Raw genomic sequence first — 13902 nt, forward strand, 5'->3', positions numbered from 1 at the left:
GCGATAACAGCGGAAACTATAATGGAGATAATAATTAGAAAAGAGAGAAGAACGTAATTAAAGGCCAAACTAAGAGAAATAAGTTATGCCCACAATAAATACCCGTCGTATGGTTAAACCTTGGGGTCGGGGAGACTGTATGGAGCTCCAAGTTTAGGACCCTGACAAGATCAAAGAACTAGTCCCGTAGTCACCTCTTCAGCCTCTTCAGCCTCGAACCCTTAGGGCTGCACCATGAGAATTACAGTGCGATTTACGAAGGCCGAAGAACAAGGGTCGAATCGCCGCAGGCTTGTTTCTTGAAGAGCTATCTTCCACTGGCATCGTTGCCTTCGTCGCAAAACCTCTCCCATACTCACACATCACATCTTTTCTTTTCAACGAGACCGACTGAAATATAATCGGCAACATGGATCTGGAGGCAGGATTTCTGACCCGCTCCTCGCCATTCTTGCTCTTTGTGTGCCACTCGCACTCTACACAGCGACTATCGAGATGCGTGAAGACATGCTTAATCCAGAACCGCGATTTCCAAAGAACATGTTGCGATGACTGTTGCGCTGGATTCTGATGTCAATCTCGTTTGTGTTCTTTTGGGTCACCATTCTGGTTCTTATGGCACTGCAAGCCACGTTGATTATTATCGGGCTTCCACTGATGGAAATTAGAAGGATCCTAAATCTGGCTGTCGGGTCTTTCCCATCCCCGTGGGTTAAAACGATACCAGACGGTCTTTCAGAAAGGATTGATGCTTGGGGGAACGGGATCGTATTTGGGTTTCTGGGGGTTTCTTGGAGCGATCCAGACACGTCGACACGGAAGAGGGCATCGACCTTTCTCTATCCTGGACAAGCCTTCGAACGATGGATCAACGAAAGACGAACGAACGGGTGACAAAATGACTCCCGACCCCTGTGATTGGCCTGTGGTCTATACGGAGCAGGCTGTATCTTTCAGCATTTGGATCTCAGGAGGTTTCCTGGAGGGTACTCGCTCCACCGACGAGGAAGAAGCCTTGCTTGATGTAAAGGAGGATACAGCAGACAGCCCAGAGGCGTAGATTCAGATGTGTTCCCAGCATCTTGAGACTAGCGAGCAGGCAATCAATGAAAACGAAGCAGTCAAAAGTCTAAATTTTGGTATTCTACGCCTGATCCACCATCTCTTTCTTTATCCTGGTGATTGTTCCAGGACCGCCGTATGTCAACCCCGTGTACACCATAGCGACGCTGGCGCCAGCGTTCAAAATCTTCAATGCCTGTTCTCCGTTGGTGATGCCTCCAGTGGCAAAGATGACCTTTCTCGGAGTATCCTTGCCCTCAATCAAGTCGTGAACCTTGCCCGACAGAGTTCCGTCCACGGAGGGGATGGCAGCGGCCTCGTCCGCCGAACCAGACTGCAGGGTCTGGCTGTCGAGCTTTTGGCGGTATCTCTTGACCAGCTCCAACGTCCTGCCGTACATTTCGGGGCCGGAGTAGCCACCAGTCTCCATCAGTGCCTTCTGCTCCTTGGCGGAGAGTTGAACACCCTTCGGGACGACGCCCGTCCTACGCTTGGTCGTGTTGCCAACAATGACACCGTCAACGCCGCTGTTGCAAACGGCTTGGACGATGCCCTCAACCTGGGCATCCTCCTCCTCGTCAGGGGAGACCTTGACCATAACCTTGGGGCGAACCTTGCGGTCTGCCTTAGCCGCCTCGTCGACGACGGCGCTCAGCAACCTCGTAAGGGGCTCGGTAGCCTGCAGGTCACGCAGACCAGGGGTGTTGGGACTGCTGACGTTGACGACCAGGATATCGGCGTACTTGGCGAGGGCTTGCACGCAGTAGACGTAGTCTTGTGTGACGGCCTTGACGTCCCGCTCGTCTGTCTCCTTGTTCTTGGCAATCTGCACAGCCAGAAGACGGCCAGGGAGCAGACTTCCAGCAGGCACACCAGCTTCGCCGTCCAAAACCTGCTGCTCGGTGACACCGGCCTTGCGAGCGAATCTGCGCACACGCTCTCTCAACGTACCGGCCATGCTGACGGCGCCGCGGGAGTTGAGACCGTATCGGTTGACCATGCCGTCGATGCTGGGGACGCGGAAGACGCGGGGCTTGGGGTTTCCATCTTGCGGACGGGGCGTGCAGCCGCCGACCTCGACGACACCCGCACCGAGTGCGAACAGGGCGTCGGGGATGTCGGCGTGCTTGTCGAGGCCGGCGCTGATGCCGATGGGGTTTGCGAGCTGGAAACCGTAGACCTCGCTGGCGAGGGCGGGATGCTGGGCGAGGGTCCTGTCGCGTTCACGTATGTGCAGACCCAAGTTGTAGAGGGACTTCATCATGGTCGTACCAGCATGGTGGGCTTCTTCGGCGTCGCTGTAGATGAAGCGCAGCATGGGCGGCACAAGCCAGCGGTGGATGGAGGCGCGGGTATCGGTGACATAGAGGTAGGAGACGTAGAGCGAGCCGGCGAGAGCGGTGCCGTACAGGGCAAGCTTCAGGTTGGAGCCAGCGTTAGATTCGGACGAGGAGCCGGTGCCGGTCGAGGCATGGCGTCGAGGGAGGGCGTTGCTAGGGAGTCGCGGGCGGACGAGGGCGGGATTCCTGGCCGCGCGGAGGGCGTTTTGCACGCGGCCGGAGCGCAAGCAAACGGAAGCCATTGCTGAGAAGAGCTGCTGGTCCTGGCCAGCACTCAATGGCTCGGCGTTGGTGCGGGATCGGGAGGTTGAAGATTTGCGGATGTCACTGCCGGAGACGGAATTGACGCGAAGTTCGGGCAGGGTCGACAGTTGGCGTCGTCTGGGCTGGGATGCGGGACAGTGCGGGGACGGTGCCGTTTTGGCACGGTGCCAATTTTAAGGGACCTGACTAGGTACCTATGGTATTTCTTGTCTAAGAGTAAAATGGTATCAGATCATGACGTTCTCCATGTCGTCTAACCTTCTAAGCCAACGCCGTTCCAATGCAACCACAAAAGAAAAAATTCCGTCAAGGATGTCTAGGGTATTCTTTTCCCCCCACGTTCTCTTCCTCTCTTATACCTCCTCCACGCCCTCCTCTCACGCTTCCATCTTTGCAGTCCCCTCGTGCACAGCGATGCCCTGCACCGCATGTGCTTTCTCCGGGTGTGCCCTTACTTCTGCCTCTTCGGCTTCCTCAACGACTTCTGCTTGTCGGTTGAGGAAGCTCAGATAGGTCTGCCAGCCGACGGCAATGACACCCGAAAAGACGCTGCGATATTCCATCGGGATAAACGAGAAGCTGAAGGCCGTCACGGCAGGCCACAGCTTGCACGAGTTGACGATGCTCACGGGAACGGTGCGCCGAATTCGCTCGATGATCTGCTCGAAGTTGTCGCCAGCCAGGAAGGCTTGCATGCCGAAGAAGTACGAGTTGAATATGGGCGTGAAGCACACCTGATTCACGACGACCTTGGTGGCCAGGGATAGCAGGCGCGATGTGTAGTTGAAGTTTTGGGAGAGGAAGATGAACCTGCCGCCCGTTATGTTAGCTCGTCGTCCTCGCATACTGGGACTGGGCTTCTCGCAGCGGCACAACTTACCACTTATAGCTAGGGATCGAGGACAATGCGCCGATGATGAGGGACCTCGCAGTACGCTCCGGGTTGTACTCGTTGCCGCTCATGTTCTGGGCGGACAGGTCGGCGCAAAAGTAGATGACCAGGGAGCTGATGAACTGCGTCGTCAGGGGTCTTTTGCGCTGGGCCCTGGCATACCCCTCGGCGGCACGGGTCAGCGGACCGAGGCGCTGCCATAAGGGGATCGTGGCGACGGTGTTGGGCACAGGAATAGGGTCGCTCTCTCTCTTCGGCTTTGGGGGCTCGGTGCCCGAGTTGGAGGAGTTTGCGCGGCGCTGCTGCTGAGTGAAGCGTGTGCGCAGGCCTGGGGCCTGGCGGCGCATGAAGGCTCGAAACATGGTCGCAGGTGGCGCTGCCATGAACTGGTGTATTCGGGGGATCATGACGGTGTCGTCGTGCTTGTTCGTAGTGTTGTTGTTGGGTTGCAGAAGATGTTGTCGAGGGATGACATGGCGGGCATGGGGATAGACATGGCCTTGAATGCTATCCTATCCGGATATGAGCGTGGGTTTGGGCGTGGGCGCGGGCATTGACATGGACATGGCGAAATGACAAACCCGCCTTGGTGCGCCTTGTGCCGCCGCCAACACAGCCGTGGAGAACTGCCAGATCAGATCCAAATTGGGTCCATCATCCCTCATCCCTCAAAAAAGTCAAGGGACCAGCGGGAAGTTGCGGCACAGGGCCTCTGGCATTGCCGATGCCGCTGGACTCTCCTAGCGGGTTGGACGAGCGTCGCCGGGGTCCGGGTTGTTCCCACCAGCCTTGGAATGGAAGTTCAACAACAAAACAGTGGGGCGCATTGTTTTGTGCATGTTTCTGTTCGTCCGTGTCATTTTCGCTGCGCTCTTGCGTGCTCGGGCCGACAGCGCTAACCTTACCTAAGGTAGGTAGGTACCTAAGGTATGGCACGCACCTTTCCTTAGTGAAGACGCCTAACACGCCTGCCAACTGTCAGCCCACGTGCCGGCCTCTTGTGCCTGGCTGACAGCTGCCAGCCGTTGGACCCCTCCTTGGACTCAAGGAAGCGGACTGTTGACTAGGCTCACTTGACCTAGCAACCATCAAGTTGTGTGTGTGATGCTCTTCGTCGGATGACTACAAGACCGATCAACACCGTCTCGTGTTCCTCACAACTGCTACTGAGGACCAAAGGTTTCCTCATGCCCAAACATACCTGTGTGAGGCGGTCACCGAGACCAACACGAGCTGGATGCTCAGCTGCGCCCCCTATGAGGCTAACACTTGCCTTGAAAGTGCTGACAGCCTGCCTGGGTTTGCTGAACCCCAAACCAGCTCCTTCCACCCTCCATCCACCCTTTCCTGAGTGTCGTCGTCTTCCTCTGTGCCTCCCAAGGACAAACGGCGTGCCCTACCTGTCGACGACAACCCGCAGAGACTGCAGAGTGAAACCCACGCACGACCGACCACAACGCCCGGCATGTGGCTCATCAACACCAACACCTTCGAATTGCGCATGTTCAATGGCCCCCAAAATGTCCCTCCCTACGCAATCCTATCCCATACCTGGGGCAACGACGAGGTGACGTTCCAAGATATTCAACAGAACCTGCACCGCGCCCGCACAAAGGCCGGTTTCTCCAAGATCGAGGGAACATGCTACCAAGCACTGCGCCATCAGATTGACTGGGCCTGGATCGACTCGTGCTGCATCGACAAGACCTCGTCCGCCGAGCTGTCTGAAGCCATCAACTCCATGTACTCGTACTATCTCCTGGCTCGCGTCTGTTTCGTTTACCTCTCCGATGTCCCTCCGCCTTCTGCATCTCCGCCCATGGGCAACATGCCCTCCCTTGCGAGATCCCGTTGGTTCACCCGCGGCTGGACCCTTCAGGAGCTCATCGCTCCCCGCCGAGCCATCTTCTACGCCTCGGACTGGTCGCGCATCGGAACCAAAGGCCTGCACCGCGGCGAGCAGCCATTCATCGCAGCAATCGCCGCCATCACAGGCGTTTTCGAGTCGGTCCTCTCCAAGACACGCTCACCCCGTGACTATTCCATCGCAGAGCGCATGTCCTGGGCAGCTGCGCGCCAGACTACCCGCCCAGAAGACCTAGCCTACTGCGTCATGGGACTATTTGGTGTGAACATCCCCGTCCTGTACGGCGAGGGCCTTACACATGCCTTTCAGCGCTTGCAGCACGAGATCATCCGTACTTCCCCCGACGAAACCATCTTCGCGTGGCGCGTCGACCCGGCCCAGGAGTTTATGGACTCCCATACTGGCGAGCGACGACGACGTGCCCTCAACTCTGGTCTTTTGGCCGACTCGCCTGCCGATTTCGCCCGCTCTCGCGATGTTCATCAGCGAGCCCTGCACAGAGGCTCCCCGTTCCGGCTCTTCAGCATGACCAACATGGGAATCTCCATCACCGCGGAACTGATAACGTTGGCCGCGCCCGGCAGCCCGCGCGCCAGCCCGCGAACTAGTCCCTCACCGGGCAGACCTAGTCCGTCACCGTCCGTCCAGCCGCCGGAGTCAAATCTCGTCATTCTCCCGATTGGGGCAAGCGACCGGCCGACAGACACGGGGCCACGGGCTCGAGTGGGGCTCTATCTCGAGCCTGTCCTGCCGGCACCGGCATTGCCGTCGGGGTCGGCGCCGTCTGCGTATTCTCAAGTGTTCTACCGCCGAGTCCGATGTGACGACTTTTGCTTCGCGCCACAGCCTATCGGCGACTTCCCTCGTGGCCATGAGCAGGAGATTTTCGTACTGGAAGACGAACAATTCGCCGAGATGCGGTGGGCAGACAGGCCATCTTCAGCTGGCGGGGGTTCACCGTCCATTGGCGGGAGATTGTCTTTGTCTCCTAGTGCGTCGCCGAGGGCCTCGCCAAGGTTGGGGACCATGGATTTGAATTGAAACAATACATGGACTTGAATAAAGCCATGAATCAGCGCAAACGGGCACTGAGACGATGGGGTCATGGGAAAAAGTAAACCAAAGGAAACATCAACAACAGAAATGCACATGGCATTAGTGTGGATGTGTGGCATCAGTGCCTACATCAGCGCCTACTACCTAAGGCAGGCATAGACATTGAGAGAGAGAGGCACAGTGAGACAACCATGTTTCATTCCAGTAGTGCTGCATCATTGAAAAATAGATACCCCTTTCATCCGACTTGAAATCGATGCTCTACATAAACTATTGCAAGACAGGCATAACCCTTCATACGCTGTTAGACACTTCAGTGAGCTTCACGTCTTTGCGTTCGCAGTGCAGCAAGAGTACGTTTGAATCCTTTTCATTCAACCAGCACACGTAAAGTGTGCCTCCTACTCCAGAACATGAGACTAGGCTCCCCTTGAAGGGTGAGTTACTCGGGTATCTCATCCAGGAAGCCCTCCTGTACTACATACACATACATATCCCAAGGTGCATATCATAATGTCCTGTTTTGTTCTCCCAAAAAAGCCCCCTTCCTGATTTTCCTTCCAGTCTAATCTTTTCGGCACACGCATGCCACCTTTTTTCGTAAGTGTTCCACTGTCCTTTGCCGTAAAAGACCAGAAGGGGTGGGTGGGATATCCCGAACTGGTAGTGGTGCGTGCTGTGCTGCCGCCAGAAAGGGGACGGACAATCGCGCGTCCCTTTCGAATGTAATAAAAAAACAACAAATCTCAAATGTCTCACATCCATCCCCTGCCCGCCTGTGGGGGGGAAGGGAGATGGGAGACGTGGTATCAAACGGTATATGCCAAGAACACGAAACGAAGAAGAAAGCATACCGCGCGTCGCTTGGTATGCACCGGGGAAGTAGGAAGGCGGGTCGTAAGGTCGTATCGTACACATCAGGTGAATCAAAGAAGCCCAATGGCTGCTGCCGATTGCCGAGATGAAGACAAGAGGTACGGGTGAGATGCCATGAGCAGTCCAGAAGATTTTTGAGGTCGATAAGCCAGCCAGCGCGTCGAGATTCAGGGTTTTGTTGTTTTCCAAGTGTTTTTGTGGTTTTTGTCGTCAGTGGTAAGGAAATAGTTAGGAGAGTTGAATGAGTGAATATGGTCGGTATGACAGTTAAGGAAAGGTTAATGAGCGTCGGGTGTCGAATCTGTTTTGTCGACGTAGATAGAGACTCAAGGAAATGTTGAAAGATCGTCGTCTCGCTGGTGCTGGGCTGGCAATATCTCCCCCTGTCATCATCTGTGTTAGCTGCTCATTTAGTAAACGGCATCACTGGTCCTCCTCTGGTCAACGCTCGCGCGGGGCGAGACCTCGAGCATCTTTGCGCTCCCCGAGCTCACATGCCTGGCGAGGCCCCTGCTGAGGCTCACGCTCGTGGCGCGTTGGAGCTGGGGCGTCTCGCCCTCGGAGTTCTCGGCCGACGAGGCGCCGCCATCGACGTCCTCAAACGTCTTGAGCAGGCCCTCGCGGCTCTTGATCCGTTGGTGCTGATGCGGCACGACCGCCGTCGCGCGCTGCCTCTCGACAGACCCCCACTTCATGTCCGCCTCGTCCATCATCGTCACCTCCTCCTCGTCGCTGCTGGGGAACGCGTCGCCGGTGGACTTGCGCGGCGTGCGCTCGTCGTTGTCGGCGCCGAGCATCTCGCGGGACGGCGTGGCAAGATTGGAGAGGTACTCGTCGTCGGCGAGCTCCTCCTCGGTGTCGTTGGCCGAGGGCGAGTGGCTGCGGTTCTGGGGCTGGAAGCGCTGGATGCTGGCGGCGCGCATGCCCGACGCCCTGCGGTTTCCGATGCGGCCGGAGAGCCACGAGGCCTCGGAGTCGATGGACGCCAGGGAGACGGACTGCGGCTGCTCGGGCGAGGGCTGGATGCTGTGTCGCAGCGAGGTCGGTGTCTGCCTCATCTTCTCGAGCTTCTCCATCTTTTCGTCGACGCGGCGGAGGTCAGAGGTGGGAGTGTCGTGCCTGACGACGGCGGGGGATTCATCGTCGTCAAGAGTGTTTTCTCTGGTCCTGGCCTCCGAGACAATGGGCAGAGGAGGCTCGTCCACTTCCGGCGACCCCACGCGCGAGTCCGGAGGGCTGAGGGGGAGCTCAGGCAGGTCTTCCCTGAAGCGCGAGCGGGTGCGCTTGGGAACGCCGGAGCTGACCTTGCGAGGAATGTAGTTGATCGGTGGCGGCACCACTTGCATTGGCGCTTGCGGCTCCTCTGTCGGTGGCGCCTGTGTCTGAGTCTGCGACTGAAGCTGGGCTTGGGCCTGGGCCGCGGCGGCTTGCATCTCCTCACGCGACGTGTTGGAGAACGATGACGGACCAGAGTTTCTTCTCTTTCTCTTGCCCCAACGGAACAGGGCTGAAAGTGACAGACGGGCCCGGAGAATTGACTCGGACGCCTTGCGGGGGATTGTCTCGTCTTGTCTTGACGACAGCGGCGACACGGCGTGCTCTTCTTCCGGCGACCGTGACCTCGACTTTGACTTCTTGGAACGAAGCAGGCTGCGTCTCAATCTGATGCTTCCCATGGGCGCCAGCTTCGTGCTGGGCTTGCGTTCGGGAACGGGCTGCTGCGGCTCGGGGGACGGCGCCGACAAGGGAACATCGGGCTGGATGCTCGACGGTCGGTGGAGGTCGTGGTCGATGTCCATCGGTTCCGGTTGGGGTAGCGCCTGTTCTTCTTCTGTTGAATGCCTGGCCGGTCGATATGATGAGCTAGATGCCCGTCGCTTGTGCTTGGAGGACGTCACCACCGCAGAGGTCGCTGTGTCCTCCCCGATGCCCAAGCCCACCATCTCCCGGCCCAAAACACCTCTCTCCATGTTCACGGGCGGGGGAGAGCCGCTGTGCCGTGCCTCAGCTTCGGCCTCGCGCTGCTTCTCCGCCCGCCGTGCCAACCTCCTCTCGACTCTTTCCTGGTCTCGTTGACGCCTTCGTTCCCTCCTCCTCGTGTCTCTTTCCATCAGTTCTCGCAGGTCGGCGGCGTCGAGGTCGTCGGCGAAACTGTTCACTCTCTTGTGTGCCCTCACCACTGACTCGGGCACTCTCTCGGAAACCTTTCTCTTCTGTTGTTGCTGTTGCTGTTGTTGATGGCGCGAATGCCCTGAGCTGCTTTGCCCAGGGCCCCATCGTGGGTAGACGGTGTGTCGTAATGTCGGTCGGGGTGCCAGTATCTCGAGGGCCGACACCCGGAACGAGTGCATCTCGGAGTCGGACGACATGCTGGAGTGAATCGATATCGGCAATGAAACGTCGGAGGCCCTGTTCTCGAGAGGGCTCCTGCTCCTGGAGCGGAAGCCGAGATGGCCTCCCGTCGTCTTGACTCTTTTGCTTTGTTTCCTCATCGGCCGACCGGATGTCCAGTCGTCGGCCGCTGGCCGTACCGGCGCGAAGTTGGTCATGGCCTTGATTTCGGCCTCGCGATCCGTCTCTTCTCTCCTCCGCTTGCTGGACTTCCTGCGGGAGGAAGAGCCCTTCTTGGGGTGGCCGTGGCGTGCATTATGTAGGGTTGGCGCCCGCTGCCACGCGGGATCCCCTTTTTCTTCTCCGTCATTTCGGTCGGCTGGGAAGGGCCCTGTCAGCCGCCCAGGTACCGGTGGACCCGAGCCTTTTTGCCCCGCGACGCGGATGGAGTCGTTGCGACCGGGGGAGAAGCTGTACGTACGGGTCCGTCGGGTCAGCTTCTTGGAGGAGGAGGGGTGATGCTGCTGCTGCTGCTCTTGTTCGAGTCGCTGCTTCTTCTTCGGCTTTGCCGCCCTGTCTTGCTGCTGGGCATGAGCATGAGAGGCGCCGCCCGTGGTGAGACCGTCTCGTGGAAGAGGCGCCTCGACGTCGGACAGGTTTGCGCCGCTTCGCGAGCGTTTGCGACCGCTCCTCCGGCGAAAGGGCCAGAGGGCCATTTTGCCCAATGCGTTGTCGTCCAACAGCAATCAATGGTAGGGGGGGTTACGTGTGCGTTAACGCGCAGTGCTGGGTTCTTCGTCGCAGGACCGGTTTCTGTATAAGTGCATGATCGGTGTTGATTACTCGAGATCGGGGGACATGTGCTGCGTGTTGGACGGGCGGTCTCGTTTAGATCTCAATGCTGCCGTGCCGGGAGGTCCTTTTGCCTCTTGATGGTGGTGTATGTGTGGTATTGTCTCTCTTCCAAACTCGGCTCTGCCAGAGGCTTGGTAGGTACTGCACTGCACTGCTGCGTAGTAGTCGCCACCAGTTTCGCAATGGGCTCAAGCAAAACGAAGGTAAGGCTGGGTAGGACCCGAGCGAGAGGAATACGGGAAGCTTGCCTGCTTAAAGAAGGCGCCAGGGTTGTGCAGCAGTTAATATGGGTTTGGGTGCAGAGGTGTTCCGGACCATATGCGCATGTGTAAAGCGAGTGGAGGAAAGGCGAGGGAAAGGGTACGGGATGCAACAAGGAAGCAGCAGCCTAACGGTACATGTAGAGGGGAGAAAAGAGGGACGGGACAGACAAAGTCATATGCTATGCAAAGTGGCAAAGGACAATGGCTGACTGTGAGAGAGAGAGCGAGATAGCATACGTAGATGATGGAATGGTGGATGATGGGGAGGGGGCCCAGAAAGAATCGCATCAATCAGGCTTACAGACAAGAAGAGCCAGAAGGGGGCCAGCAGACCTTTTCCTTCTTTTCCTTGGTGCTGGACATGCAAGCTGCTGGACTGGTCTGGATGAGTAGACTGACTTCAGACCAACTACGTAGGTACTGTATGCCATCCGTCTCTCTACTTTTCACCACGCATGTACATGCACACTGCTCAGGAGTAAGAAGGTGTACATAAACTCAGCACTTGCAGACGGGCATTGGGACGACGACAGCTTGTTTCTTGGCTGGCGCATTTTGGCTTGCTGCCGGTGCATCTGCTTGGTGCTGGTGCTGGTCCGGTACTTTGCAGTACGTACTTCATAGTTGTAGTGGTCTCCGCAAGGTACAATCGACCTTACCCTTACAGTGCTGACCAAATAGGAACAGGGCTGCTCGACTGGGTGGCAGGGCAAGGGAGCGTGAGCTGGGGACCTTTGGAACCAGGCCAGGAAAAGACGGTTGGCCAGGGCTGGTTGGGTTTGGGTTGGGAAGGGTCAAGGGTCAACCAAGGGCCAGGGGGTGTGTACATGCACATGGGACATGGTCGTGGTGTGGTCCGCCGCCGGGGGTGTGTTTCTCTCTTCGTTTCTCCTTCTCCTGGTCAGTGGTCCCTCCTCTGCTGTTCTGATGGAGACAGAAATGGGGTCCTTAACGGGGTGAAGATGTGCCATGTGCCTCAGAAAGCTGTGCGTGACTCCGCAATGCGCTGGCCGCAGGTGGTGTTGTATGTCGTTGTGCTGCGCATCGCATCGATAGCTCCGATCAATCTCAGAGCAGAGCAGAACACACGCAGATGGCTGCTCATGGAAGAACTAGCTAGGGGATGCCGTGCTTGCTGCGGCGATAGTATTATGCAGTATGCTCTTGTTCCTAGAACATGTATGTGTGCGTGTGTGTGTGTGTGTGTGCCCCCTGTTCCGCCGCCGCCAGAAGGAGAGGGAGCCCGAGGGATGGCTAGCAGACTTCGGCCGGCAGGGGGAATGTCGATGTCGTCGATTGGACATGGGACTGGGCTTGATCGCCGCAAATATTTTCTCCTTCAGTGTCAATGGGGTGGAACCGACCTCCTCCCCGGCGCACCACCCGCTGCTCATTGCCCTGGTCTGCCCTGGTCTGGACTTGAGAGCAAGAGAGTGAATGAGGGAGCAGGAAACTGAGGACGAGTGATACGATACGATGCGGATTTTGCCATGCGCTGATGCGAGGTGGTTCCTGGCCTGTCTTGACTGATTGATGCCCGGAGCGGATCAAAGGGGGGAAACGGACGGCGCCCGGCTGTTGAATGTCTCTCCTCTCGTAGCTCTGTTTGGTCCGCCGCTGCTTTGCTCCAGCCCGTCCCGCCGCCCTGGCTTCTTGACGTCCCAGTGTCTCAGCGGCTTTCTCATAATGCCTCCCGGTGTCTTGCCACCAGTCTCTTCTCGCCATGTCTTGTCTCGTCCTTGTCTACCGCTGAACCATTGCTGTTGTATGTCATACCGCCCATCTTTACTGATGATGACCAGCCGTTGATAGCGAAGCAATGTACATGTTGCTTCATACTTCAAGCGGCTGCTGGGGCCTCCCTGGACAAGACAGAGCCACCAGTCAAAACTATCCAGCATCGGCTTTTCCAACGGTCGTGTCCTAGGGGTCTACCCGGAAAGTACCCGTGCCGCCGGGCGCTGTGCTTCCAGGGCAGAAAAGGCAACAAAAAGCATGTGTAGGTGCCAGAAAGGCAAAAAGGAAGGGATGTGGGAGGGATTAAGGCAAGGTACCCGTACCTTGCGGCATCGTATCCGCGGCTCTCGTCCCGTCTCCAACTCGTACAGCGCAACCCAGGTTCTGGGCACGTTTTGCTCTGAACAGTGAATGCAGCAGTACATCTACATGCTTCACCATTCTCCAGATCCACTGTTGGCTGCGATACAGTTCAATAGGAAGCTGCGGAAAACAGGAACAGGAATGGGGACAGGAACAGCAGCAGACGGGTGGGTGCGATGCTGAGCTTTGAGTCTCGTCATTGGCCTGCTTCTCTGCTGCTGCGCAACTCCGTAGCGATGCAGACGACTGCAGCCGCCAGCGTTTCTTGCCGAGGCGGTCTACGAGTCTGCCGGCCAGATATTCCCTGAATCTGAGCTGTCTGGCTGAATCCGAGTCTGGGTCCTCAACGGATATCATTCCAAAGTTGAGAGGAATGCCGTTGTCCCTGAGTCATAAACATTCCTCTCGTGGGAGAGGGATGGGAATTCCGAGAGGCGAAGTTCGCCGTCCGACTCAGGCATTCCCAGCCTCCATCAAAGATATCGTCGTCAATAGACGACGCATCGACCCGATTGACTCTTGATTAAAGCGCCTCCTTTTGGGCTCCTTTTGGGGTAAACCTCCATAGTGCTTCCATAGTGTTATTCCTTGCTGTGCCACATATTGGACCCCGAAAACCCCCAAGAATATCCAGATGCGCCGGCTCAAGTCCAATTGCGACCCACTCGCCCGCTAGATGAGGAAGATAATCGGATCTTCCCTGGTTCTGTAGCACTGAACCAAACAATTATTGTTGCTGGGCGTGACGAACCATAGAACATACGGGGAAACAAACCCATCGGCTGCAACTCTTTGCCGCATGAGCGATAGCGACTGCTTAGGGCTTCAAACGAGAGAGTATCCACGCTTTGCCCGGCACGTCTCTCCGGCTACTACGGCGTTCAAGCTGGGAAGGGCATACTGACTGATACGATATGGCGTCTTCTGGCTTCTGGTTTTCAGCTTGCCTCTTCGCCTCCTGGTCCTGATGACGAGGCAACAGCGTCAAGTTGTCGT

The 13902-nt window shown here is 57.2% G+C and overlaps 2 protein-coding genes and 1 pseudogene across 3 annotated transcripts; 1 reads left to right on the top strand and 2 right to left on the bottom strand.

Annotated features, from left to right (window-relative positions):
* Nucleotides 1-1144: 1144 nt before the first annotated feature.
* On the bottom strand, nucleotides 1145-3965 carry GCG54_00009558 (annotated as a pseudogene). Its single transcript has 3 exons — nucleotides 3547-3965; nucleotides 3048-3476; nucleotides 1145-2783 (listed from the first exon to the last, which is right to left on the bottom strand). Coding segments are annotated over exons 1-3 (2487 nt in total).
* A 1058-nt stretch (nucleotides 3966-5023) lies between these two features.
* Nucleotides 5024-6466, top strand: GCG54_00009559 (Vegetative incompatibility protein HET-E-1; the record flags this gene model as incomplete). Its single annotated transcript, XM_045409504.1, has 1 exon — nucleotides 5024-6466. One exon carries the CDS (start codon nucleotides 5024-5026, stop codon nucleotides 6464-6466), a length of 1443 nt encoding a protein of 480 aa, XP_045260046.1.
* Nucleotides 6467-7767: 1301 nt separating this feature from the next.
* GCG54_00009560 (uncharacterized protein) lies at nucleotides 7768-10404 on the bottom strand (the record flags this gene model as incomplete). Its single annotated transcript, XM_045409505.1, has 1 exon — nucleotides 7768-10404. The coding sequence occupies one exon, from the start codon at nucleotides 10402-10404 to the stop codon at nucleotides 7768-7770; it is 2637 nt and encodes an 878-aa protein (XP_045260047.1).
* Between the last annotated feature and the right edge of the window lie 3498 nt (nucleotides 10405-13902).

This window comes from Colletotrichum gloeosporioides (genome assembly GCF_011800055.1).
Source record: "Colletotrichum gloeosporioides strain Lc1 chromosome Unknown consensus_72, whole genome shotgun sequence".
In the NCBI taxonomy this organism is placed as follows: Eukaryota; Fungi; Ascomycota; class Sordariomycetes; order Glomerellales; family Glomerellaceae; genus Colletotrichum; species Colletotrichum gloeosporioides.